This window comes from Onychostoma macrolepis, chromosome 10, assembly GCF_012432095.1.
Source record: "Onychostoma macrolepis isolate SWU-2019 chromosome 10, ASM1243209v1, whole genome shotgun sequence".
Lineage (NCBI taxonomy): Eukaryota > Metazoa > Chordata > Actinopteri > Cypriniformes > Cyprinidae > Onychostoma > Onychostoma macrolepis.
In genome coordinates, this window is record NC_081164.1 from 20,952,913 (window position 1) to 20,978,769 (window position 25,857).

At 36.3% G+C, this 25,857-nt stretch overlaps 2 protein-coding genes across 2 annotated transcripts in view; one reads left to right on the forward strand and one right to left on the reverse strand.

Moving 5' to 3' along the window:
* Positions 1 to 1,411: 1,411 nt before the first annotated feature.
* On the reverse strand, positions 1,412 to 16,716 carry ggt1b (gamma-glutamyltransferase 1b). Its single transcript, XM_058790059.1, has 13 exons — positions 16,563 to 16,716; positions 13,398 to 13,580; positions 12,145 to 12,275; positions 11,432 to 11,521; positions 10,898 to 11,090; positions 10,518 to 10,678; positions 8,969 to 9,118; positions 6,527 to 6,663; positions 5,536 to 5,723; positions 5,278 to 5,405; positions 4,555 to 4,667; positions 4,351 to 4,464; positions 1,412 to 3,478 (listed from the first exon to the last, which is right to left on the reverse strand). The coding sequence occupies exons 2-13, from the start codon at positions 13,574 to 13,576 to the stop codon at positions 3,332 to 3,334; spliced, it is 1,731 nt and encodes a 576-aa protein (XP_058646042.1). The 5' UTR covers positions 13,577 to 13,580; positions 16,563 to 16,716; the 3' UTR covers positions 1,412 to 3,331.
* A 2,373-nt stretch (positions 16,717 to 19,089) lies between these two features.
* lrrc75bb (leucine rich repeat containing 75Bb) overlaps positions 19,090 to 25,857 on the forward strand; it is a 31,351-nt gene continuing 24,583 nt past the window's right edge. The window contains exons 1-2 of the mRNA XM_058790058.1: positions 19,090 to 19,660; positions 24,531 to 24,659. Coding sequence (XP_058646041.1) covers positions 19,379 to 19,660; positions 24,531 to 24,659 — 411 coding nt within the window. The 5' untranslated portion in view covers positions 19,090 to 19,378. The remainder of the gene's footprint in view (positions 19,661 to 24,530; positions 24,660 to 25,857) is intronic.

Here is a 25,857-nt window from a genome sequence, read left to right on the forward strand (position 1 = left end):
ATTGTTATTTAACAGTATACCGAAAGTCGCATTAAACAGTTTTTAAAATTAGAAAGTGAGTTATGAAAATATAGCACTGATGTACCTACTTTTAAAAACTGTAAATATATCCATCACAGCCTTGTTTTCATTGATGTTAAATTCAGTATCGCGTCTAACCTTTAGTGCAAAAATAATTTAAATATAGTAGTAACAATGCGACATAAGCACATTTCCCAAACCAGTTGAGCACATGCGTTGCCGTATGTTAATATGCTCAGGACAGGTGACATCACAACTAGTTTGATAAGGTGTAGTGCGGTTAAGGTACTGTAATTTGAATTAGCACAATATGGACTTTCACACAAATTTGAAAACAAATTTCCCCAGATTGATTTTGTTACAGGTTCAGAAAGCTTCTTGGTTTGAAAGAGACTTCTGTGTAAACCGTGCGCACCATACATCATTACATTGTTGATAATAGAAAATGGACCTTTTTTGCCTGCAAAATTTTGCCTAAATTTGCATTCAGGATGAGGTGAACCTTTAAACTCAATATTATTTGCCATAACCTTACAGTTTGTTGACTGGATGTGAATGCAGCAGATATAAGCTGTCTTCAACCGTCATAAAATCATTAGCAAACCAATGTCTGAACCTGCTATCTGGGTCTGTATAGTCTCAAACTGTGTTCCACCTCAAAAATTAGACTAAAAGTCTGGGCTGTGCTCTGGGCTAAATGGTGGTGCCGTTGTAGCAAAGAGTGCCACGTGACAGGGCTTTATTGTCAGCCCCTATGGGAGGGCCGGGAACAGTGAAAGAGCCTGACCTTTTCCTAGCAGCACGAACCCAACAGCTCTCAAAGCCACCCGACGGGAACAAACGCCCCCGAAAAGCACAAGACAATGCTAAAATATTGGCAAATGAAGAGGCAGGGACTGTGCTCAAAATATGTCTGTGTACTTGTGTAGAGTTTGCTATATGAAAACATGATCTAAACAGACTTCACAACATGACCTTTAATAACAGCTATGATATGAGCCGCTATAATAATGACAAGCTTTGAACTTCTGTTTAAAGTGCAAATCAGCTTTCCTTTCTGGAGCGCAGAGGCTGAAATATCCTGCGTCTGGCCTCAAAACTGTGAGTTACTGAAATAAATAGGTCACAGAGGCCACAAAAATGGAGACATTTTAGCATCGGATGGCTGTGAACTAGAAAAATGCATACTAGTTCATTTGGTGTTAGCTATGTTTGACCAAAGTGATATTAGTGACCGGATGCTAATAGCATCAGGCACTGTTTAGCATAAGAATTAGTATCTGCAGGTAAGCCACATCCAAAATACTTCAAAGGCACATATTCTGCACCTTTGTAGCAGTTTATATTTTACGCATTTTTTTTTCCAGAAAATGCACAATGTCCACATGCATATGTTCATAACATACAAATCACAAACGTTTTATTTCATTCTTACATGTTTTTGGTTTGGCACACATTTCCTTTTATTTATACATTTATACAGTATATACATACATACATACATCGGGGAAAACATTAATGATTTACACTTACAATAAACATTTTTAATGTAAATGAGGGGGGAAAAAATATGTTAAATAAATTAATGTTAAATGTATTATGTTTAGTAATGAACTATGCCACTCCAAAGTCTTATTGTGCTGCACATTTTTTACATTTTCACAAACTAGTCAGAAAAAGCTTTGCTATTCAGAATAATTTAATTTAGTGAAACAGTTTTGAAATTGTATTTGTAATAGTTATTCTGGTAACACTTTACAATAAGGTGTCATTTGTTAATATTAGTTACTGTATTAACTAACATGAACAAACAATGAACAATGTATTTATTACACTATTTATTAATCTTTGTTAATGTTAGTTAATGAAAATACAGTTGTTCATTGTTTGTTCATGTTAGTTCACATTGCATTAACTAATGTTAACTAACACAACTTGTGATTTTAATAATGCATTAGTAAATGCTGAAATTAACATTAACTAAGATTAATAAATGCTGTAGAAGTATTGTTCATTCTTAGTTCATGTTTACTAATATTGTTAACTAATGTTAACTAATGAACCTCATTGTAAAGTGTTACCGTTATTCTAATAACAATTACGGCATTTTAATTCAGCCACTTACACAACCTTACAGCTACCATTTTAGGTGTGGGAAATTAATAATTTTACTAATTCATTTAAATACTTTAGTTTTAATAATAACAACTAATAATTCATAACATGGTTTTGTACACTGTATACTTGGAATTTTGGCAAAATTGTTTGATGTGCCATATAGAAAATTTTACATGTTAGATTAAAAAAGTCACAGGCAACAAATTACATACAGTTTGTTAAACTGAAGGGATACTCCACCCAAAAATGTGTCATTGTTTATGTCACCCTCCTGTCATGCCAAACCTGTATGCATTTCTTTTTGTGGAAAAATATATATTATATAAAAATATATATTGTGAAGATATATTTTGAAGAATGCTGGAAAACAAATGGTTCTGGGTCTCACTGACTTCCATTGTGTGGACAAAAATGACTATGAAAGTCAATGGGACCCGAAACTGTTCGCTTAGCAACATTCTTCAAAATATCTTCTTTTCTGTTCCACAGAAGAAAGAAAGCCATACAGGCTTGGAATGACTAAACTGTTATTTTTGGGTGGACTCCTCCTTTAATTTAATACACTGTACATACATTTTATTAGTTACTTTCTAGTTCAGTACAATTTTGAAAGTTTAATTAAGGACTGTTTATGTGATTTTTCTCTGTCCCCCACAACTTCAGCATTAATGATGCTGCTTGATGTCGGGCCGGTGCCTGTGGGTAGGACCACATACTCGTGGGACATTAAAACGAGCATTTCAACTCTTGTTCACGCTTCAGCTCTTATTAGAAGCTTGATTAAAACTTCCTCCCCTGAGACGCTCCTGCTAAGTCTTGCAAAAATGTTCTCTTGCCAGGATGTAAATCTCAGTATGGACAGAAGTCACGCAAGAAAGTTCAGAATGGCCATCACAACACGGTTATTAGCAGAAATCAATAAGAAGATCTGTAGAGATTTTGATGAACGAACGTTATCGGAAGAAATAGCTGAAGAAAGATGGTGCGTTTCCATTGTGAGTGTGTTTTATTCCTCATTCACTGAAAATGGAGTGTGCAGAGCTTTTGATTGTCCAGAGCTGATTCGCCTGTATCTCTGACGGAGGCACTTGGTTGTTTCAGAGCAGCATGAGGGGAAAGTGTCCTTGGGGTCTCAAAGTAGCATCTCCATTGCCTCCAGCTGGACCGGAGACGTGGATCGCTGAGTCGGATGTCAGTACCCAGCTGCATATCCTCCCTTACGGGGGTCTGACTCAGCGCTGAGGCCAGCACTGTACCGCACCACCGCCTGAACCACTGCGCCCATGGACTTCAACACCTCTATTACATGGTTCTTCGCAGCAAGACCCTCCAAAATGGCCTGTGGGTTGATAATGAGTGGGTTGTGCTTAGCTGAAACCACATGTGTATTCAGAACAACCAAAGAAAATATCTGGGTGATGTTTCACTCCAACATTAAAAGAATCTGTGGTTACAATAATTTCATTTTAGGGCAAAATGTGACCACAGATAAGTGGATACACTCAAAAACACTCACCTACACTGTAAACAAAATGTAATTTTACTGGAAAAATGCTGAGAAAAAAAAAAAAACTGTTCGTTGGTTTTCTTACTATATACACACAGTGAAAAACTGTAATGAATGTAACTAACTACATTTAAATACTGTTAAATTTACAGTGAAAAAAAACATAAATTGACATTTCCAAGTCCCTGATGTGACAGCTCACATTAGATGTTTTTTCATTGAACCAACTGTTTATTCTTAGTTTATTGCATTATTTTAGTGTTGTGTGTTACCAATATGGTGTTTTGTATTTGTGTGTATAACTGTCTTCTACATATTAATATTCTTCTGTATATAATGATATTCTATATATTAGCTTGTGGAAAAGTAACTTTGATTCATCATGTGGACTTCTCATTACCACCGGTGTTTTTATGGTGGCTGTCAGCGTATTATAAAGGTACAAAACAGATTTTAGTACTTCAGTAGATTCATATATTAACATTATAGCAGTTAATGAAATATGTTTTTTTTACTGTAAATTTACATTCAGTCCAGTAAAAATTTGGCAACCACATCTGCCATTTTTTTTACCATAAATTTCATGTTTCTTTCTTTCTTTTGTTTCTTTTTTACAGTGTACAGCACAGAGGAGATGTACAGTATTTCAGTCATATATCTAGTATTACTGTATAAAATGGCACCTGTATATGTGCTACACCCACCTTGTCGAAGTCTGGCTCTACTTGTGTGGTGTTTGGACTGAGCTGATTGTGAAATCTCGGGTCTACTATCGCTTTCTTCAAGTCATAGTCAAAGAACAGTGCATTTAAGATCACCTGCACAGAAGATGTCAGTTATGTATGAGTTGATAAGCTCTGAACTATGCCCAGCACAACCATCTAGACTACAATAAAATGCAAGTGCACCTTGGCCACTGCCGTGGTGATCTTTGTTCCACCAGAGCCTCCGACCACCATTTTAACCTTATTGTTTTTGTCTAGCAGGATGGCGGGACACATAGAAGACATGGGCCTTTTATCTAAGCAAAAATGAGAAGCAACAGAATTAAACAATTAAAGCAAAATTTTCAAAGATACACTCAAGTTCATGGCTGTGTTTTGAAATTAGGTACCAGCATAATGCATACTGCATAGTATACAAAAAAAAAAAAATACAAAAAAAATACATATTTGAAACAGCATAATGTAATGGTAATAATTGTGTGCCATTCATCTCATAAATAAGCATGGTTATTTTGCACTTTTAATCTAATTCTGATTAGATTTATTAAATGTATTCATTTATAATTATTGCTATTCTTCTATTTATTATTGTTATAATATGTATTATATTTGATATTTATATTAATATATTTGGTTATACAAGTTTAAATGACTGATTTTATATTAGTTAATAGTAAAAATTGTTACATAAGTTAAGAATATCTCCCCTTTAGCGGATATCAACTAATCTATATGAACTAATATTGTGGTTTTTATAATATTGTTGTTACAGTAATTTTACCACATGTATTGATGTTAAGAAAACATTGTGCATTAAACTCAATGTAAAGTATGGCCTCATGTGGCTTATGGTATACATACTACAAAAATATGTTATTGCCAATAGTTGTTATCATGTTTTCTCACTTGGGACAATGAAGTTGTTGGGAGAAGGAGGAACCCCAAAGTTATTGGTGATCAAGGGAGAACTGAAGTCATCCATCTCATTGTTCAGTATAATTCCAGTTGAATTTGACATAACCTTGGAGCCAAAACTGTGAGAATAAAAAGAATATGATATCATTTACAAATATGAATGAGTAAGTCAATTAGAAGCTGATTTTCCTGAAAAGTGTAAACGCTCTGACTAAATAATGACAGATGTTTGAGATGGCAAACGCTCACTATAGGTTGATGGTGCTGGTGGCGGCGACCGCGCTGCCGTCCTCTGCCACCACTGAAACATGCGATGTGCCGTGATTGTCGGGAAGGTAGAACTCGGGTTCATAGTAGCTCTCTTGCTGAGTCATGTTATCTGTGATCTTCTGGAGTATCATGTCAGCGTAGTCCTTCGAGGTAATGTTCTGGATGAACTGTCAGCGAGAAAGAGGTGGTAAGCAGATCATTATTGCAGCCCTGCTGGCGGCACAATAATCTACAGCTTGAAAGAACAGCTGATCAAAAGGGCGAATGCACAATGAGCTGTTCAATAGCGCACTATTTTCATGCTCTGTGATTAGTGTGAGATACAGCACGCCGGGTTCAGCGATGGCTTTGATCACAGCTGACGAACATATGCCTGTGTCAATGTGAACAGCTGCTGAAGATACATGAGAGCATTTTTACATTAAGATAATGCATGTTGGTTGAGGTTTAGGGATATTCAACTGATAAAAAAGTCATTTAAGGGAATAGTGCACCCAAAACTGTAAATTCTGTTCTCGTTTCTAACTTGTATGACTTTTGAAGAACACAAAAGGAAGATATTTTGAAGAACTGTTTTTGGCCACATAATATCAATTCAGTCCAAAATGGCATTGTTAATGTTAACTAAAACTAAACTCATTAAAAATCAGTTTTGATCATTGAAATAAAGCTGGAAAAAAAAAAAAAGTTGCCTTAAATTTAAGAAATGTTCCATTGGCAACTAATAAAATAAAATAAGTTTTAAAATGACTAAAACTGAAATTAAATTCAATAAATTATATAAAAATATCAAAAATAAAATGGCATGATACAGGAAAAAAGAAAGACAAAACAGGCATGATATAAAATATCTTTGTGTTCTGCAGAAGAACGTAAATCATACAGGTTAGGAATGAGTTGACTAAACGACAGAATTTTTCTTTTTCCTTTTTTTTTTTTTTTATGAATTATCGCTTTCATTACAACTTACACTGGAGATGTTGAGAAATTCTGGATCCCCCAAGACGCTCCTCTTGGCATACGCAAACCGGAACGCCTCTACTATGCGATGATAGGTGAGGGTTTTATTTTCAGTGTTGGAGACACTGTCTGAACTGAAGTTGTAACCTGAGGAAAGAGAATGAGAGCTCATGCTATTCTGTTACGGTCGTGTATGCTAAGGAGGCGCACAACGATGAATGGAACAAACAAAAGTCTTTTATTAATAATCCACAGCAGTATTCCAGGAAAAAAGAGTAGTAAACACATATGGTAAACTCAATAGCAGACAAAGAATGACGGGAGAACACAGGCTTTAAGTAATAAACGTAATCAAAGGGGAAACAGAAACAGGTGAGGATCTAATTAACCAATAGGGGAACTAAAGAAACTAGGTCAAACATGTGACTGAATTGAAATTTGAATTTTCAAGTTCACTTAACCTTTTTTGTACTTAATAATTTTAAGGCAACGGGTTTCCTCAATTTTTTTAAGTTTACAGTGTATGAACGTTCTGAGAACACTCAGAAATAACATTTTGATAACATAATGGGAATGTTAGCAAAACGTTCTTAGAACATATTTTTGTTAGCTGGGTAATCAATATGTGGTTATTTATTGTGACGTCAGTGAAGCCAAATGCAATTGTTTTTCTCTTTCATCTAATCAAATCTGAATATACAGAAGCACAAATGGGATTATTATGGAACATTTCAGTTCTTAAAGCCTGAAAATGCTGCAGAACATTCTGCAAAACATCTCATTTGTGTTCCACTAAAGTAAGTCAGTCATATGGGTTAGTTAGGAAATTACATGAGAGTGAGTAAGTGGCGACATCATTTTCAGTTTTAGGTCAACTATTATTTTACTGTTGGACAACTGACCCAGTTTTAGTGCCTGAAAACTCCTCAAATTGTCTTGACCATTCATGCCAGACCCATCTATTTGAAATAATTGAACAATTATGAATGATTCTCCATGGAAGATGTTTCATAAGCTATATTGTGAAAAAAACAAGTTCTAACAGTGTTTATCCACAGCCGTGCCCTGTCTGGCAGCAACTTAATGACTAAGTATCTCATCAGTAAAGCTACAGAGTGGGTGTCTGAAAAAGACCAAGACACAGAGCCATGGAGAGCGTCCAGCACGCCGCAAGAAAGCAAAGCTGATGAATCTCAGATGACAGGCTGCTTCAGAGTATCCCCTACTGGTGGAACCCCAAGGAAAGGGTCGGAACACGCTGACTGCATGGATTTTTCCATGCTTGGTTTGTGTCCAATTAGTGGCAAACAGCCCACGTTAGAGTCGGTGTGGGAGACAGGAGCGAAGCGTGGAGGGATTTTAATGGCTTGTAGCAAAGAAAAGTTGGGATGTTCTGAAGTCACTGTTCGACATGAGGAAACAGTTAAGAACATTAAAGATTGACCAGTGGTCATCCTGTAATCAGTAATCAGATGATTCCTCTCACTGCTAAAAACACCAAATTTTCACGCTGATCCACGTTGGTTTATATGGAAACTTGTTTTCAACACAGAGGAAGGTCAACTGACTAATAATACAAACAAAAATATAAACAAATATAATAGTAAACATTATATCATAACATTTGTGTGCAACAAAAATTGAAATCCAGTCAGGAAAAATCTGAATGCGACAATGAACACAGCATGAGCCGTCATGTCTAATTTGCGAACAAATGACTCTTATGAACAGATTCTTTTGAAAGTCTTACGAAACAATCTTGAACTCGCTAGCGAGGGAATCAGTGCCGAATCAGAACAGCGAGACATTTTTCGGAAATGTCCAACTCGAATGAACAATAAACCTACTATACAGATTTATATTTACTGGCTGGTTGTTAAAATCGCTAAAATCGATATTGAGTTTCGGTCATGGTAGTTTAGTAAAACCAAAACCATAAAGGAAACATTTTTGTTTCTTGAAATAAAATAAATGTAACTGAAATAAATTAAAATAAATAAAACCTTGAATATTTTTTTCAACTAGTTGACAAGGCAAAATTTTTCATTTCTAAAACTGAAATAAAATTATAAAAATATACAGACATTTAAAATAATAAAATTATAAAAATGACAAGAAATACAACTAAATTACAAAAACATAACTAAAATTAAAACAACAATGGAAAATATAGAAACAAAAAAAAACTATAATAGTATCCCAATAACTGTTTGCGTGACATGTTGGAACCATTTCAACATTTTTTTTTTTTCTAGTGGGCAGAAATTTAGAAAAACACCTTAGTTTAGCCTATATTATTTAAATTGCAGGCTATATATTAAATGCCCCTATATATAAAAGTGATTTCAGGCACAGTGACCATTGGTGGCAATGGTTCTACGATCTAGGGTTACAATGCTTTTGGGAAAGGCAGCCCTGGATAGGCTGTACAGTGTGTGAACTCTGTACCTACCGCTCAGGATGTTGAGTATCAGCGTGAGGACTGGGCCGCTGGCAGGTGCGTTTGGTGTCACCATTGTGTATTCACCCACAGTGGCAGTGAGGGGGGATTCATCCAGCAAGGGTTTGTAATTTCTCAAGTCCTCCAGAGTTATAATTCCGTCTGCAACACACACGACACAGATGCCCGTATGACGCATAATGCTCAGCAATTTAATGAGATCAAACCTACTGAGTTATTGATTTAGTCATTAACAACCAATTGTGTGTTATCCTTCAACACCTCGGCCTGGGTGAACTATTGACAGCACTGCAGGAATTAGTGGGATGTAAAATTTTTGGAAATCAATGAACCACAACACGTCAGCCACAACCTAAGCCTAGAAACTGCACAACTTAACATCTTTAACTCACTAATACGGCCAGTCAAGTACATCTGACAGGAAATAAAAAATGTGGCTCTAAAATGTAGATCTTTACCAAAGACTATAGATAGCAGAATGTATTCCTGGGTCAAGATTTTGAGTGAGATTAAAGAGATAGTTCACCCAAAAATGAAAATTTGATGGTTATCTGCTTACCCCCAGGGCATCCAAGATGTAGGTGACTTTGTTTCTTCAGTAGAACACAAACAAAGATTTTTAACTCTAACCGTTGCAGTCCGTTAGTCCTATAATGCCAGTCAATGGGCACACAATCTTTGGGAGAAAAAAAAACATGCACACACATATCCAAATTAAACCTTGCAGCTCGTGACGATACATTGATGTCCTAAAACACGAAATGATCGGTTTGTGCGAGAAACTGAACAGTATTTATATCATTTTTTACCTTACATACATTGTAAGGTCTTAGGACATCAATGTATCGTCACGAGGCGCAAGGTTTAATTTGGATTTGTGTGTGCATGTTTTTTTTTTCTCCCAAAGATTGTGTGCCCATTGACTTGCATTATAGGACTGACAGACTGCAACGGTTTGTGTTAAAAATCTTTGTTTGTGTTCTACTGAAGAAACAAAGTCACCTACATCTTAGATGCCCTGGGGGTAAGCAGATAAACATCAAATTTTCATTTTTGGGTGAACTATCCCTTTAAGGCTTGAGACTAAAGAAGAAGACTCAAGAAACTTTTTAAGGTTAGCTCAAGGGATTTCAGACATTTAAATATTATGATATTTTTAATTAATACAGACCCTATTTGTGCAGTTTGTGCTTAAAAAAAATTATATTTACATTTTATCCATGCAGATTAAACAAACTTTAATCCATATAAACATATATAACTTACATTGTAATAATAAAATGTAAATTTTATCTATATTCATTGTGCATAAGAACTCAAATTTAAACAATGCATATACAGTGTATGTTTATATATACTGTATTTTATTTCTGTAGTGTTTTTTATTTATTGCTGTTCGCATAGTTCACATACAAGGTCCTCTGGGGTACAGTTTGAAAACCCCTGGGCTAAATCACGTCATCCAACCACGCTTTTGATTTAGTCCAGATTAGGTATTGATAAACCAAATCATAGAATAGACATATGTGTGAATAAAAACCTGCAGCTTGGATGTCCCTCACAAGGTTCTCAGCAAGCTGTCCGCTGTAAAAATCATCAGCCCCTTTCTCTGCAATGAACTCATAAGTGTCAGCCAGTTTTGTGAAGGTGATGGTGTCGTTTTCCTGTAGGATGTTCCCGGTGGAATCGCAGAACACAGAACTAAGGAACCGAACCGAAAATGTTTGTGCATAAACGCAATGGCTAAAAGTGGATATACACCATATTACAAATTACATTATATAAATGTTTTTATAATATAAAACCCCCTAATATCACCCCACTGTCATATCAAAGACAAATTACTTTGTGCACCTTGTTAAAAGTATACTTATTTTTTAATGCTTAACATCTTGGCTGAAAATATCCACGTGTGCTCACCATAACATCTTATCACCCGTAATGATGTTTCTTTTCGAGTTAATGGCACTTGCCAATGCTCTGCCAACAGGAAAGCCGTTTCTGGCCAGTTGTATGCTTGGTAAAAACAGCTCTTTCCATGGAAGCTTGCCATGCCGTTTATGGGCCATTTCATACCCCCGAATCTCTCCAGGAACAGCGATGGACAAACCACCTGTGGATGAATTTTTTAAACACTTTATTCCATGTTTTATTATTTAAAACCACCAACAGATCTGAAACACTGAACTTAAGAAAAATAAAAATGCACCAGTTAATAACACTACATACTTTGTGACACAATGAACTGAGATGCAGTTTTACGGTTTTCCTGGAAAAGTCCTATATTAACCATATGTAGAGCCTGATGTACTGTGAGTCATTGATTGTTGAAATTGTGATGGTAGCTTTTGATGCTTATCTCTCCATGCTAGCACAGTATCACGAGGCCACTCAGCGTCTAAATCCTGTTTCACTAATGATTTTCCCAGTTAATGTAATGTAGTTAATAGATACCTTTCTGGGAAAGGTCTGTACTATTTCCAAACATGTCTCTGGTTGCGTTTGCAGGGGCCGTCTCACGTGCATTGATGGTTTCGACTTTTCCTGCATGCAAAATCAAATAAATAATCTATAAATATAAAGAAATCCAAAAATGTAAATATTAAATATTTAGTATTTTTATTATAGAATTATAAAAAATAAATAAATAATATAAAATAGATTAAACTATTAAAATGTGTATAAACTCTTCATATACACACAGACGCATTTTAACATTTATATTATTTACATTTTATTTGTACAGTGTGCATAAAAAACAAAAAATAAAAGTTGCAAATATAATATCAAAATGCAATACACTGTAAAAAGTGATAAGTTGACTTAACTTAAAAAAATTGAGGAAACCCGTTGCCTTAAAATTATTAAGTAAATAATAATTTAAAAACTTGATAATTCACTTAATTAATTTTTTTAATTATTATTTACTTAATAATTTTAAGGCAACGGGTTTCATTTTTTAAGTTAAGTCAACTTATCATTTTTACAGTGTAGTTTTAATACAAAAGTTGCAAATATTATTAAATATAAATTATATTAAATATTAAAAAATAAAATGATAAAAATAGATCATTAAAGTATGTGCAGAAATTCTTTATATACACACAGTGACAGTGCAGACTGGTGTGTCAGGTTGAATCAGACAGGTAGGAATAGTGACTGCATACCTGTTTTGGCATCATAAATAGTGAAGAAGAGCCCTCCTCCGATGCCCATGCTGTGGGCATTCATCAATCCCACGCACAGCAGAGCAGCAATGGCAGAATCTACAGCGGAACCGCCTCTCTTCAGGATATCCCTGGAGGACACACAGAGAGGGCATTTGGCATGCAAACCTTGATATGATCATTTTAAATATCAGAATGCACCAACAACTAAAAGAGTTTAATGAAAAAACACTTTAATCACAGTACATACCCAAAGTTTTTCTGTTGCACAAATCTCCACTTTAGCAAACACCAGCCTTTACAGTTTTATTCCTATCTATATTCCTATTTGTCATTCGCCTGATTTATAAAACATTCCATTCCTTTATTCCTGGCTCTTGACAATATTTTCTGATTTATGTGATAAAAAGAGATATCCAAAATCTCCTCTGTAAAAAACCTTCAACTAATATGTCAACCAAATGAAAGAAGTTTGAACCTGGCTTTATCTGGTGTTCAGATTTCTGTTCTGGACATGTATGCAAACGAGTGCATATTTAATTAGATAATGCCTCATTTGCATGTTTACATAACATTTCATAAAACATGTCATTCGAAACAGTTGTCTTAATGTATTGTGATAAATCATCTGGGGATGTATGATGATGATACCTGTTAGTTAACATTTTTACCCTATATTCACCTGTGTTGGTGTTGAGTCTTAAGGATCTATTCCTACCGGATGTGACCTTTAAAATGACATTCATTAGCCGTGTGCTCAGTTTGATTCAGTGGTATTAAATAATAGTTCTCACTTACATAAAACCAATTAAAGTGGATTTTATTTCCTGCAGCACATTTTTAAGTAACCTGACAAAACATTGTACTATTTCATCTCACATGGCTTTTTATAGAGTTATTGCCACAAACCAATAATAGTACAAGAAAAGTGTTTATCTGCATTACAAAAATGTAACATTAGCAGCTGATACCTTAAAAAAAACAATTAATGCATGATGTGATCCTTAAAAACTTTCTTTGGTGTGTGGTATGGGAGGATGAAATGTGGATGATTCAGCTATTAAATACGATCTCTGATGTTACCAAACAAAAGTTTTGACAGTGATCTCCTCCTATGGCCTTCCTCTGTTTACAATAATGTAAATTCTGATGTAATGTGAACGTAATTAATTCGTTTTATTTCAATTTCACAGAAACTACATGTCATAGATGGCAAAAAGTGAATGTGCAATTAAGGAGAACAGAGTTCAAACCTGCCGATCTCTGAGCACGTTCCAGCATCTGCTGCCACCGCTCCCTTGAAGTAACCATTTTCAGGTTCAGGTTCAGGAGAGGCCTTCTTGCCCTGCACCGAAAAGAAAACAGCCAAAAACGTGCCGACTGCAGCCAGCAGCAGCAAAGCAAGGCCCAGCACAGTAGACTTCTGCACCATTTCCCTGCAACATACAACAGCCAATGTCTAGTTTTTAGATTGCTTGTTTACATTTTTTGCTGCCTTATCCGAAAGCAGTCATGTAATTAATTAGGGCTTTCATTAGGGCGCTGACATTTCACACTGTACATACCTAAACCCCGGGTTAAGGTTTCTATTTGCATATTTGCAATGTCAGTGTCGACAAAGGACTTTTCAGACCATAAAGGTAAGAATTAAACCGTCTTCAATCTAATTAGTTTTCCATCATCATTTGACATTTTTGCATTCAAACGTTGAAATGACTGTTTATATGCAGTGTTTCTATGACTGTCAGAAGCATGATAAATATTAGGAACGGGATTGAGTGTCTGTTGCAAAGCGTCTAGTCCTGACAAAGGGCTTTTCGCACGTAACCCCGGGTTATTGTCATTAAACCCCGCTTTTAACCCTTTTTTGCCAGGGTTTGGCTCATATTCATGTGATTTGGACAGTCACTGCATTGGCTGCACAGATGTATCCTTCCCTGTCTTTGATATCCCACAATCCTGTGCGTTCCATTCTGTGATTGAGCTAAAAAAAAAATAAAGATGGTGTCTGAAAGTTGCATTTGGCGGTCAGTTTGTGTGTAAATGTAACTTTTTCCACTTTTGATGTTACTTCTAGTGAGACATCAGTATTATAGTAATTAAATATGCATTCACTCTGTTTTGTTGTAGATCATTAAACCGTTATACTGCCTCAGAACCGTGTCCCAAATCAGTTTCATGAGGTGTCTTCGTGCGCAAATGCTGCCTGCAAAGTCATTGTCTGATAAGGCAGCAAGGCTATGGGGTTATATCTCTGCCACAATTCTGAGCGCAAAAGATCATACTTTCTTTGACATCAATCTTCTTTATCTTCTTTGCGAGACAAACATTTTCTCCACAAAACTGAAAAAATGCACTTTCGCGCGCTCAAAATATGATCTTTCGCGGTCAGAATTGTGGTAGAGATCTAACCCCATACAAGGCAACAAGTCAGCAGCCTAAGCTTCCTGTCGTTTCTGTCGTTTCAGCATTTGATTGGAAAAAAATGTATCAGAAAGGTGCAGTATGTAATATTGACAGCTAGCGGTCAAAGTTCAAAATATTGGAGAGAGTGGTTTCCCCCTTCTCCACTTCCTCAGAGTCAACGCTCACATGGGTTGCCAGATTGATGAGTTGATTTATCCACATTCTGATATGCCTTTAGTCATAGAGCTTTTTAGATTGTTGCCGAGGCTTTTCAGAACAGGTAGCATCTGCGATGTTTGACCCAGATCGCCTAATAGGTGCCTAATAGGTACAAAAGTGTACCTTTTGAAAAGGTACCGCCCCAGTGACAGCTTTTGTACCTTTATTTCTGAGAGTGTACTGTAGGATGTGCAATGCTAGAGCTGTTATGAAAACATGTCGCATGCTGCGTTCATCCAGTCAATGACACTGACACAAATAAGAATGCAAATAAGCAAATATGCAAATAAGAAAATTAACCCAGCATCTAGCCATGTACAGTGTGAAACATCATCTTATGAATACCCAGGGTTAATTGTTAACTTTAGGTAAATTATGAGAAGTGGGAATCGTGACGCGAGCTAACCCAGCATTCTGTATACCCGGGGTTTAGAATGACCCAGGGTTAACTAGGTGTGAAAAACAACACTGCAAGTAACAAGTAACACTGTTTCGTTTCACACTGTACACGTTTCACATGAAAATGTGGGGTCAACACTGCAAAAGCAGGGTCTCATAACCACCCCCTTAAAATTACAAGCGTTTCACTTGGGGTTAAAAGTGAGGTTTTGAACAACGATAACCCAGGGTTAGGGTTTCACAGTGTGAAATGCCCAAGCTGAAACAATCAAGTGAACCTGAACACAATTGAATTACTGAATTTAAACAAATAGATTAAATCTAACTGCTAATTAAACAAAAAGAAGATGGACTAACTGTACCTAACAGATAAGATACATGGGGCTTGTGTATTCTCATATAACCATGATGTGCTCATATTAACTTATGCAATCCATGATTGTACAATGTAATCTATGCTTAAAGTTGCCCTTTAACCGTTTATATCCTTTATGTAACAACATAATTCATAAAGCAGATACTAACAGCAGGAGATTGAATAACATTTTCTGCTTTCTTGCTAAATGCATAGTCAAGGCATATTTGCAATGATTATGCATTCAAAAAAGCATAATAAATTGTTCTGTTAGTATTCCTCTGAGGAAGATTGTAGCTAATCAGGATCCTCCATCGCTGCTGTTTCTACTCTAGTTTTGCTTCTAAAATTGCTTGTAATGAATTGCTCATTTGATCATTATACACATGCTTATTGGTTCCCAGTGTAAATCAGCTCCTGATTCTGTATTACTTGAGCACAAAATGAGCACTATAAAGAATTACAAAATGCATCCTGGCTCTTTCGTATTCTACATTTTATGTTGCTTAATGTAGCTTCATGTATCCCTGCCAAAGGCAGCAAGATTTCATGCATTTATAATTTGAAAACTTGGAATAAAAAAAGGCTTGTATGAAGTGAAATCCTCCTCAGAAAAGCGCCTTTTCATAGTTTCAAAGCCCTGCTACTGTCCACATTAAATCCTGTCAGACTGTGCTGTGTGTGGGAACGAACTGCAGCACATCTCAGAGAAACCTGCAGTGCCTGCAGCCAACAAAATTAAACCCACCACACAAGAGACTACAATTTTCTCACACGCACAGAAAAGAGCAAAAGATTGTGTTATTTCCTCCTACAAATCGCAACAAAAGAGCACAAATTACGATCCTCGGAGTTCAGTGTGTGTTCCAATATAAAAGATGCAACAATGGGAAGGATGCTGCTCAATATTTCTGCCTTCTTATATTTTTCTCTTTGCTTTTTGTGTGAAAATAGTCAAAGCTCTTGTGATGTTTCCGTTAATTTCATAAATGATGAGTTTAATGTACGTTGAGGTTTGAGTATATGGAGTATCACCTACCTGTAGACTTCACAGGCCTCTTGTAGAGTCTCCCATAGAATGAGCCTCCTTTCCACAGGCTGACTGAGCCAACGCTGTAAACCTCTGGCTATATAACTGTAATGGCCATCAAACTTTAACCAAATCAGTCCGTGAAATCATCCATTATCGTTTTATGGACAATTTTTAGGGAACAGGTTGTTTGTGGTGGTAAACCCACCCATGCCACAATCACAGCAGAATGACGTCTGCAAAATACAACACTAGCAAACTTTTCACACCTACAGGTGGATTTTTGTTACTCTATCACTTAATCTTTGAATGGTTAAACTGTTCATGTTGTAATCTCTTACATTTGCCTAGTGAATGATTAACTATGGGAAGTTTGGACACATAATGTTCCACATAATGAAGACATCAAAAAACCCAAATATTCAACATATAAACCTCTTTTTGCTAACAACAAGCCTTTTCAATGCCTTTGCTCAACACAGCTCTTCCAGTGAATACAACATGTCCAAAACACCATGTTATTGCCAAAAAAACAAAACGTCTAGATTTTGATAGATGTCTCTGTACTTTTTTTTTTTGTCAGTATATGATTCATATTTGATCATTTATGCTGCTAACAAAAACCTAACCATACAGAAAAAAAAAATAAATAAAAAAATAATAAATCAAATGGTGATGGTATTAAATGGTTATGCCATGATATATATCCATTGTGTGTTTTTTATTTATTTATTTTTTAAAAAGGTTTTCTCCCCTAACATATATCATATTAATACTGTGTTATTATTTGAAATACTGTGAAGTATCATGTAATAGCCTTAAAAAAATACCGGTGACCGCCTAGGACGCCATCTTTGGTTAGTCACGATTTAGCAAACTGCTAGTTAAGTTTAGTTACATAGCCTATAACTGATTAATAACTGATTAAAGTCGACACGAGAATCATTTTCTCATTTAATCCAGAAACTAGGCTAATTAGTGTTCATTTCTTGTCAGCTGTTCAGAATCGCAACTAATCTATTCACAAGGTTAAGGCTAGATGGGATACGTATGGCGCTACTGGGCATGCGATGCGCACATCAACACAGTGTACTTTTTGTCACACTGTACAACAATAATTACTATTTTTTCATTATTGTAAGGGGCATGTTTAGGGTTGGAGTAGGTGTAGGGTCGCCGTGATTTTGCCAAGTTAGACATGCTCCTGGATCCACATTACTGTCTTAGACCCAATCCCTACCCCTAAACCTAACCCTACCCATAATTTATTCCTAAAATCAGTGGGAAATGATAGCTGATTAACAATGGTGTAGAAGCACCTAATCTTGATGGTAAGCCTAAAACAGATATTTCCTGAAAAGTTATCTCTCAATTCTGATTGGTTGATTGGAATGTTGATCCAGGAACATGTTGTAGCCTACTTGGTGAAATCAGGCTCACCATCCCCATCCAGGGGCGGCGTTTCCGTATGGCAGAGTATGCAGTTGCCATACCCTAGCCCAGTCAGGTGCTGTGAAAAAATTATCCAAACTTGAGTCTATTATAATTCCTTATTAAAGAGCGGAGAAGAATTAGGTTATTTGCCGTCTAGCCAATATACTTGTGTAGGCTACGTTTTAAATATCCTGTGCATAAGCGCTTCATTTGAGATTTTGGCCAAGTGTATTAAACAACAAGAAAAACTAAGCGCCCATATAACTACAATCAACGTTATATAACCTGTAAAAGTTGATGAAAGCATGTAATGCACTTGCTGCCTCAGATAACAAACAGTTACAGCCATAAAACACTCCATCTCTGTCATTCTCTGGTCAAAAACATTGTTAACTCCATTTGAGCTTGATTTTCATATAATGTTAAGAGCAAGTGTCTGATACAATACCAACGCTAACGACGCGGAGTTGTTTAATCCCCATACCCTATGGTTTTGTGAAACGCCGCCACTGTCCCCATCCCTTCTAGCCTGTTTTGAATCGGTTATTTCGGTTCGCAAAACGATCTGAATCGATTCTGTCTGAATCATTTGGACGTCTCACTAACACACGGAATCGTTGGAGGGTTTTTCGGTTAAACATACAGAAAACAAAAAGGTGATTTTTTTTTTTTTAAATACAGTAATCAATTGAAACCAAACCTGAAAATGCATCCCATCGTTTGAAATTAAAATTAAGGTTAAGTTCAACACCTTCATGCAAAGCTTTAAAAACGACTCTACCGGTTTGGTTTAACCAAATTAAAACGCTAGCATGCTGTATACGTCTTTTCTAAACAATATCATGTACCATTTTACATCTTTTAATACGGTACATCATTCAATAACACGGTATTTTTGTAAACCACTGGAAATATTTCTGTGAAATTGTTCTGATTCGTTTTATGGTTGTATTGCTGGTTATTGTTATATGATTTTAGTGAACCGATACCTATACGTGCTGACAGGACAGAACGGGCTTCTCATCATAAACACTGAGCTGTTAAAAATGGGCGGAGCCGTGACTCCTGTAAACACATGTGGGAATAGAGCATTCTGATTGGACAGCGAGTGAGATATGGGCGTGGCGTTTGGGGAAGCCTGGAAGAACACAAACACAGCGGACTCGCGCAGGGGCTAGAGAGAAACCAGGAGAAAGTGACATTTTTATCTTTTCGTGCGCACAATATGAATTTTACTTGATGAATTTGATCATACACGAGCAACTGACCACGACAAAGTGCAATTATGAGCGTGCGCTCACTAAAGAGAGCTTTTAAGGTTTACTTTACACATGCTTTATGAAAAAGCGCTGTATTATTTGATTCTGATACTGAAATAGGAAAGTTAAAACATGGGATCGAAGTTGACCAGGCAAAGTAGTTTGGACAGCCAGGCGACTTTCTTTCGGAGGGGTCGACAGCATCATGAGCGGGATGAGGAGAAGAGGAGTGGAGGAAGAGGAGAGTTTTTATTCAGTTCTCTCATGCTCAAGTCCGACAAGCTCCCCGGAATGCTGCGCAAATCCAGTCCCAGCCCGTATGTCCGGAGAGTGGCTTGGGTTCGGGAGATCCAAACCCTGCTGAACGAGCAAAAGATGGAGCAAGCCATCGATGTGTTGAAACTGCTTAGAAAGGTACAAAACATCATTTGTTAATAAAGCAGATTGTGTAGTTTCTTACGCAGAACTACAGGTTGTTGTTGTTGTTGCTGCTGCTGCTGCTGATGATGATGCTGTTATAGCATGATGTTTTCACTTAAGAAAAGAAAAATCACAAATGATATCTCTCTGTTGTATCTAGACTGCAGTATTTAAACCATACCCTGAAAATATAACCTTGTAAAACATGAATGCTGTCTCAAACTGTGCTAAATTCTGCAATGAAAAGTATGAAATTCCAAAACGAATCCAAATATTTCTTATAAAATTCTTGCAAGAACATAAATCTGGGTGCAATAAATAATTAATTGTATGCACTGCCAAAGTTCTAAGCTTTACAAAAGGTACTTTGGAAGTACCATGGTATGGAGGTGGTAATACCATGGTGCTGTAATATGTGCCATGGTACTAAACAAGTAGCCTACCATAATACACCATTGTATTTATAAGGTAAAATACCATGGTGCATTATGGTACTCACATGTTAAGACCATTTTCCTAAATAGAATGTAATAAATACCATGTTACTATTTTGTTAGTAAATTGGTATAAATATTATTCAATAAATAATTCAAGTTTTTAGCTGTTATGAGTTATAATCATATTTCTTTTAAATTCATACTATGGCATAAATATGGTCATTCATTTATATCAAAATCAGAAAAGTACCATGGTGTTAACATGTTTTGTTTCGTTTTTTTCATTATAGATTTTTTGGGACTTTCATATTTTTGTATTAGAAAACTCCTGTAGTCTCTTCTGAGTGATGAAATGTTTTCTCTAAGTTGTTAGTAAATACATTTCAGATTCTCATATGATTTTCCAATATGTTTTATGTTTTTTTTGTGTTATATCTTAGATTATGATAGACAAACCAGCTTAATAGCTTTTCTGTACACGCCTGACAGAACCTGTCTTACAACTTCTTCACAACCTAATCCAAAAATCATCACAGTGACTCAAAATGTTACTTTACATAAGTGCTTCATAAATGTTCTGATTTACATTTACTGTAATTGTCAAAAGGGATGAGCTAGTCTTCAAAATCTGGAGACATTCAGGATGTCACAAACCGCTCAGAGCAAAACCAACCTCTCCAAAGCTATTCTCTTGATGTCTCGATTACAACATAGTTTTGATAGCTGTTGATGAACAGTTCAGCTTTTGAGGTCTAGTGCAGCTGATGATTGACAGGTACCTCAGTGCTCTGTAAGTCCATCATTTTATCTTGATTATCGTGATAATACCCTGTGTAGTAATGCCAGTGGTGCAGATCCAGCGTATGCTAATGGGAGCACCACAGTCCCAGCCTTGAAGTGTTTACGAGAGAATCAGAACGTATTATGGACTTTACGAAGGATTTTGTGCCATTGAAATGTGTTTATTGATTAGCTTGTCAAGAGGGTCCTCGAAATCAAGGAACATTTCAATGTATGCAACCTGATGATGAGGGTCCTCCAGTTCCACCCTCACTGGATAAAAGGTGCTGAGAAAAGCTTCTTTTATGCAACGTGAGTAATTTGAATGTGATGTTTTCTAGCTTGTTGAACATCTGGAGGGAGAGTCTGGACATCTGGATCAAAAGATAATTGGAACAGAATGAAATGATGGGAGATCTGATAGCTTGAAAACAGTAAATTAAAGCCAGATTGTCACAGTTTCTGTGCTTGTTTGCACAGAAGTTATTGTCAGGACATTGTTGTGTGGTTGTTAAGGTGTTCGGAGTGTTTTTAAAACATTGTTATAAGACTGCTAAGGTGTTCTCGGAGGTGATATTGACAAAAAAATATATCTCGATATTTTGGGGATTTTTTCAATAAAGATTGTTAAACAATGGTACCTTGGCTGGTTTAGGCCTGAAAAATAAAAAAGACACTACAACCGCCAGTAGGTGGCGATAAGTCCCTTAATGAGTGATTCATTGAATCATTCTTTCAAGTGCTTAATTTAAAACAGCTGATTCATTTGAAAATGAAGCAAATGGCTGTCTTTACAAATGGATCATTGAATCAATGACTCAAATGATTCGTTCCGCTATTCATGTTTCTCTGAGATGTGCAAATGTTCTGCTCCAGGTTTGTTTGGAACTATTTTCATCGGTAAAACAGAAAAAAAAAAAAAGGTGAATTCTAAAATTTTACTCACTAAATATTAATTTCTTTTAACTGTTTTATAAAATTAATATCACTTTCGCGATCGTGCTCACATGTTAGCTAATATTCAGGAAAATGCCACTCTTGCTCGAGTGATATTACTCAACTAGGCTATATCATATCTTATAAATATAAAAAACTTAATTTTTGCATCAATAACTTGAATTATAGGAGCATTTTAACTGCATTATCATAAGCTTCATCTTGCAGTGGATACATTTGAACTCTCAGGACGTATTTTTGTTTGTTTTTTGCAAATGTGTGACATACTCAAGAATGTCAGCTCGTATACGGTTAAAACAACAATTACGGTATTATCATAGGCAATAAATATCGCACACCTCTAGAGGTAATTGTTTACCCTGAGTTCACATGCAAGTCCCATTTTTATTTTTGGTGCATTGGATTTTTTTCTTTATCCATTTTATTTAAAGTATCATTCGCAACAGCTGGTAGGTGATACTTAGTTTGTTTGAATTATTCTAGTCATTTAAATATCTGTTAAATAGTTTTAAGTGCAGATTTAAGTGCACTTTCAGTCATCACTCTAGATATGGCACTTTGTCACATGGATGCCCAGCCAGTCAAAAAGCTTTCCAAACATGGAGGCGTCTCACTCACCACAGCCCTGGAAGCTCTTAACACCCTGTTGGAGGAGAGAGGGGTCACGTCAAGGCAAAGCTCACTACCTTTTAAGACTGTAGATTGCTGAAAGAAATTAATTTCTGTGCATTGAAAAGCAGTTTTTCAATTCTGGGAAAAATGGATTGGTTGTTAATCAACTGGGGGGCAAAATGATGGACAGGAATGCTTCCTTTTGCCCCGGAGAGAGAGAATGAACCAAAGAGAGGAGGACAAAAACAACATCCCTTATCTCTGCTGTAGCTCTTCCTGTGCCCTAATGAGTGCAATTCATTTTCCGCCGTTGACTCTCATTGAGCAAAGGCAGGAAACAACTCCGCTTACATGCTCTACTGAGCACATGCAGTGGATGTCAATGCTACAAAGATTTTGTGGTTGTATAATAACACTGAATTTAAAATGCTGTCTCTCTGATTGCATGTTAATCTCCCAGATAGGACTCTCCTTTGCAATATTGTCTGGGTCTTTCCAAAGTATATTGTTATGACTCCATCATGTAATACAATGTATTAATACACTGGATAAAGATGGAAATCAAATGAGTTATGTAAAAAAAAAAACATAAACACATAACAGAATTACTAAATTAAAATTAAAACTTAAATTAAAAGCTCATTCAAAATGTTAATAAGTGCTATAACTGTGTATAAATAATGCTAAAATAATACTTAAATAACACAATTAAATAAGTATAAGGATGAATTTTAACTTCTGTAGTTTTGGCTTGATTTTTCCATATTTGTCATTCCCCAGGTGCTGTTCAGTTCTACTATAAAAAAAAAACATATTAAATAATATTTCAGGTTCATTTTTTTCTGATCAAAATTTTTTAAATATTGCTGTATTGGTTTTACTATCTTGCATTATCTAACTAACAAAAACTTTTGTCTTTTTTTCTTCAACAACAGCTAGTTCTTAAATTACATCATCCTTCAGGAAGTGACATAATTTTATCGAAAAAAAAAAAAGTAGTGGGATTAATGAATTCTGTTATGTTCTGTGGTATTTGCTGACTTGCCTCCACCTGTTTAATCACAGTTTTAAAAGGTTAAAACATTAAGTTTAAATTGACACCCTCTCAATCTTTTACTGAGCAATGGCTAACTTTAGCTTTTTATTCCACTTGTTCTTGTCGATGTGTAAAGATACACAGTACAAAGAGTTTTGCAAAATGCTTTTATAGAACATCTTTCTTAAATTACAGTGCAATCATATTCATTTGGTTACAGGGTTCAAAAAGTACTGTAGAACAGAAATGACCTGTGCTTATGCTTTATAAATGAAAAACAGAGGGCTTGGAGGAGCTTCCAGATGTCTGGGAATCCCTGCGAAAAAGACATGCAATATATCAGTGTGAGACCCAAAGGGAGGTTTCCACTTCCCTGGACTCAGCAGCTTTCCTCCTCCTGCCAGTATCTTCATCAATTTCTGTGGGATCTGTCTCTGAATCGATTCAAAGGGTGGTGTAGTTGTTGCTTTGTGATGCTGACGTTTGCCTGGAGGCATCAAACGTGTTTCACCCCCTGAATTCACTTCTGTATGTTCACTTTGTCCCTATAATTGCGCTAGCCAGTGGATTAAACAAGAAACGTGGTCCTCAGGGAATCTTTTCTTGATTCTCCCACATGTTTTTTTTTTCTCTTTCCCGGCTGGTCGTATCAGACTCGCTTGCCTTGGCTGTTCAGTGGGGGGAAAACACTGTCTACGATAAGCCCAGCTAATAAGCTGTCACTGTGTCTGCACACACTTTCTCTGCCTTACGTAAAGAAGCTGGACTTAAAGGTTAGCTGCGCTAGTCTAGCTATAGATCAACAAACGTTTCGGCTTCTATTTAGAGTTTTCTTTCTTCCGAAGCACTAGAAGTAAACACGATGGAAAGATTACTTTATCTCCATGTCATTCAAAAAAGCCCCTCGTGTAATCTCGCGAATGGAGATTGGAGGCATAGGATGAAAGGATTAAGTTGTTGAATATCGAGGTTTATCAGTGACCTTTACTCGCATTTATAATCCTACATGCTTAACAATCTCTCTCGTGTTCTATCTCAACAGGACCTGGGTCTTGAAGGAACATCTCTCAACGACATCCTCTACAAGAACGCTGCCTTCCTCAACCTAGTGGATCCAATTTCCCATGAGCTTTTGCTCAATTTGGCCCGAGACATGCAGTGTCCAAAGAGGGTAAGCCACCAGCGCTAATAAGCAAAGATGATCGTAAACACAAATTCATGAGGTGGCTAGTCGAAGGGTTTGACTCGATACCAGCCCACAGCTGTCAACATTAGCTCTGGATCCCTGCTTTAGCTTGAGCCAAAACCTGTGCACATGTTCTCATTACTCAGTCTCCAGATATGTAGATCGTTTATTTTTAGATGGCAGTAAGAGGCTTGGCAGGCCAATTCTACAGCCTCGCCACCTGTATAAGACCACGGGCAGCTGTCATCCCACGGCCAGGACTGGAGTTTGGGCGCTCACGCTTCAGCCCTGTCCTAAATTAGTTTGCAAAGCGTGAGAAGTACAGAAAGATGGCACTGACCTTTATTTTGCTCAAGAGAGCCATCAGTGATGTTTTCATTCCATGCTGAAATTCCACAGTTCTGTTTGGACTTAATTGGACAGAAAGGCCAGCGAGAGGAGCACTTTCCAATAATAGATCTACTTGAAGGGGCAAGGCTTGTCCTATTCTTTCGAGACTTTTTTTGAATAGCAAATTGAATCAACATTTGTCATGTTTCCAACATAGACTCTTTGGAAAAATGTTCAAAACTCCAAAAACATGCCCATACATACAACTGACTGCAGCTTCCAGATGAAATGAAAACTAGTGGCAGTAAAACACCAACAACACATTCCTTTTCACACAAATTATTATAACAGGGGCAGATTATTATTTAATTTATTTATTTTTTTTGCAGTTTCTTGCACGATACTATGATATGACCTCAGTGCATGATTTACCATATAGTGCATGGTTCACATAACCAGCTTCAGTAAACTTGCTCAGTAGCTCACCTGGTACAGCACTGCATTTGCATTTAAAACTCTCATGTTTACCAAGGAAGTGAGTCAATGTAAAAAATAACTTATAGAATCAAGTTAAAATGACATGGTTACTTCATCAAATGCATTTTTATCTCATGTTTGCCTTATTTAACACTATTATTGTAGGTTTAAGGTAGGGTTTAGTGTAGGTGGTGCATTATTTCCAAATGTGATAGAGCATTAATCAATTCTGAACTGATTTGTTTCAGATGAAACTGAATGTGTTTTCAGTGCTATTCACCGTCATTTTTCAGACATTTTGCCACAGTCACATTTATCCAGTCTGCCTGGGTTGAATATTTCTTATATAAAAAGTAGTGCAGAGCAAACTTTTTGT

What these genes read in the sequence shown, in the direction of transcription:
- ggt1b (XM_058790059.1), bottom strand. Translation starts at nt 13,576, where the DNA reads ATGGTGCAGAAGTCTACTGTGCTGGGCCTTGCTTTGCTGCTGCTGGCT. An exon ending in AATTTCTCAACATCTCCAGT is followed by an intron (nt 5,724 to 6,526) that starts GTAAGTTGTAAT and finishes TCTCGCTGACAG; the next exon opens with TTCATCCAGAACATTACCTC. An exon ending in CAACAACTTCATTGTCCCAA is followed by an intron (nt 4,668 to 5,277) that starts GTGAGAAAACAT and finishes ATTTTTGCTTAG; the next exon opens with ATAAAAGGCCCATGTCTTCT.